This window comes from Trachymyrmex cornetzi, unplaced genomic scaffold (genome assembly GCF_001594075.2).
Source record: "Trachymyrmex cornetzi isolate Tcor2-1 unplaced genomic scaffold, Tcor1.1 scaffold1709, whole genome shotgun sequence".
NCBI classification, from domain to species: Eukaryota; Metazoa; Arthropoda; class Insecta; order Hymenoptera; family Formicidae; genus Trachymyrmex; species Trachymyrmex cornetzi.
In genome coordinates this window covers 8,501-11,121 of record NW_017296320.1, presented here as the reverse complement: position 1 = coordinate 11,121, position 2,621 = coordinate 8,501, and the positions used below count along the sequence as shown (strand labels likewise).

The 2,621-nt window shown below is 36.7% G+C and overlaps 1 protein-coding gene across 1 annotated transcript; it reads left to right on the top strand.

Moving 5' to 3' along the window:
- The first annotated feature begins 762 nt into the window (after positions 1-762).
- On the top strand, positions 763-2,301 carry LOC108759161 (uncharacterized). Its single transcript, XM_018504474.1, has 3 exons — positions 763-1,132; positions 1,181-1,666; positions 1,961-2,301. The coding sequence occupies exons 1-3, from the start codon at positions 763-765 to the stop codon at positions 2,299-2,301; spliced, it is 1,197 nt and encodes a 398-aa protein (XP_018359976.1).
- The last annotated feature ends 320 nt before the right edge of the window (positions 2,302-2,621 follow it).

Sequence of the window (2,621 nt, the reverse complement as noted above, 5' to 3'; positions counted from 1 at the left end):
GTGACTTTTTGAATTTCGCGCGCTCTGTACACTCTAATTTCAAAATTTTTTTGTTGTTGTGTTACACTCGTCACGATCATATGTTCACAGTTTTGACTATATAGCATGTGTTGTTTTTATGTGAGAGGCATAAAGGTTAGACTCGTGTTTGCGTACTCGACGATTTTTCGCTGTTGAAAATAATGGAGCAGAGAGTTTGTATTAATTTTTGTGTAAAAAATGGTATTAAGTGTTCAAAAACTCTTGAAATGTTGACAGTGGCCTACGGTGAGTCAACTTTGAGCAAAAAAATGTTTATAAATGGTATCAGTTATTCCAAGAGGGCGGAGAAAATGTTAACGATGAACCTCGCTCTGGACGCCCCAGCACGTCAAATAAAAAACCGACGAAAATGTTCAGGAAGTGGAAGAAATTGTGTTGAAAAATCGTCGAATCACGATTAGAGAAATAGCTGATGATCTTAACATATCTGTTGTATAGTAGCACCGCCATGGTGTGAGTATAGAGGGCGCGACGACTGCGGTTACCGACGGGGGACAGCAACTCTCTAATATATATGTCTCTATATATATCACTTAACGCTATTGTATTACATTACATCACACAAGTTGAGATACTAAATATATTATACACTTATATCAGTAATAACCGACACGTGTAGTTCATTTAGTACGAAACAGAACATTTGGACGAGTATTCGGATCGTACGAAAACCCACAACTAAAGACAATTTAACACGTACGCGCGAGGTTAGAAACCACGATGCCGGTCGGAAAAATATTTGAATTCAATCCAAATACAGACGATTTTGAATCATGGGCAGGAGTCCTCACAAATTATTTGCTAGCAAATGAGATTGATGAAGCTAGAGGAGATGCAGCTATGAAAAGGAAAGCAATAGCCATCTTACTACCATCAATAGGCGTGTCAACGTATGGACTTCTTCAAAGCTTAGTTTCGCTAGCCAAACCAGAGGAAAAAACATTTGGAGAGCTTATTGAAGTACTCAAAAAGCATTATAAGCCTACACCAAAAACAATTGCAGAGAGATATAAGTTTTATAAACGGATTCAACAGCCAGGAGAGTCAATAAATATCTATCTTTCCGAGCTGCGTAAAATAGGCGTAACATGTAAGTTTACTGATTTAAATACATCACTAAGAGATCAACTTGTCGTAGGTATTCGTTCTGAAGCAGTACAAAAACGTTTATTTCTTGAGGATGACAACCTAACCTTAGATATGGCTGTCAAAATCGCTACTAGTCAAGAAGCAGCCGATAGTAGTACCCAGTTAATACGGCACAATAATAGTCTTACTACCGTTATAGATCAGACTAATAAGGTTAAATCTTCATCACCTAAACAATATCAGTATACGAATAAAAATCCTGTCAAAATTAAGCAAGGAAAATTAACATGTTCCGGTTGCGGAGAGAAACATATAAAAAAAGATTGCCCACATAAGGAAGTTATTTGCCATCGTTGTAATAAATCCGATCACTTTGCACGTCGATGTCTATCACAGCCTAAAGGTGAAGGAGGAGAAGGGAAGCATAAAACAAATCAGATTAACAACGTCAAACAAGTATCGCATGATAGTCCTATCATGATTAACGTTCGTTTAAACGGAATTCCAATGGATTTGGAATTGGATACTGCATCAGGTACGAGTTTTATTACATCTTATGCATGGAAAAAGTTAGGCTGTCCCAAACTCCATCCAAGTAACAAAACATTTAAAACATATACTAGACAAAAATTTGAATCAAGAGGAACATTTCTTTGCACTATTGACCACAACCAACAGACAGTTAGTCATTAAATTCATGTTTCGGAAGGATCTTGTCTTTATGGCCGTGATCTGTTAAGAAAAATTCAAATAGACTGGACAAGAATTAAAAAACAATGTTCTAAGGTATGTCGCATTAATAATGAATTATCATTAACTACATTGTTAGAGGAATTCAGCGATGTTTTTGATAAACCGGTCGGAACTATTAAGGATTTTAAAGCCAAGTTGATACTTAAAGAAGATGCTACTCCTCGCTTCTTTAAATCACGTCCCGTTCCATTTGCTTTACGAGACAAAGTAGATGAAGAACTTGAGAAAATGGAAAAATCCGGTGTCATTAGTCGTATTGAAACATCGGAATGGGCTTCGCCATTAGTAGTAGTATCAAAACCTAATGGAGCGATTCGCATCACAGGAGATTTCAAGCGTACCATAAACAACCAATTACATGTTCAACAATATCCGCTCACAAGAGTCGAGGAAATATTTGAGTCAAACTTTTACTAAATTGGATGGTCCAGATGCATTTCATCAAGTGGAAGTAGAAGAATCATGTAAGAAGTATTTAGTCATAAATACCCATCGAGGCCTCTATAGGTATAACGTACAACCTCAAGGTATTGCATTTTCACCAGCAATTTTTCAAGAATTAAGGGGATGCTAGAGTGGCCAAATTGTCGGTAATTTGCAGGTCAATTTACATCTCCGAATTTACTTAACGAAATCAAAAATCCTTTTACAGGGTTAAAATAGATGCAAAATTAGTCAGTCAAGTTTCTTGGACAAATTTTGTGTGCAGAAGGAATATGTACAAACCCGGAGAAAGT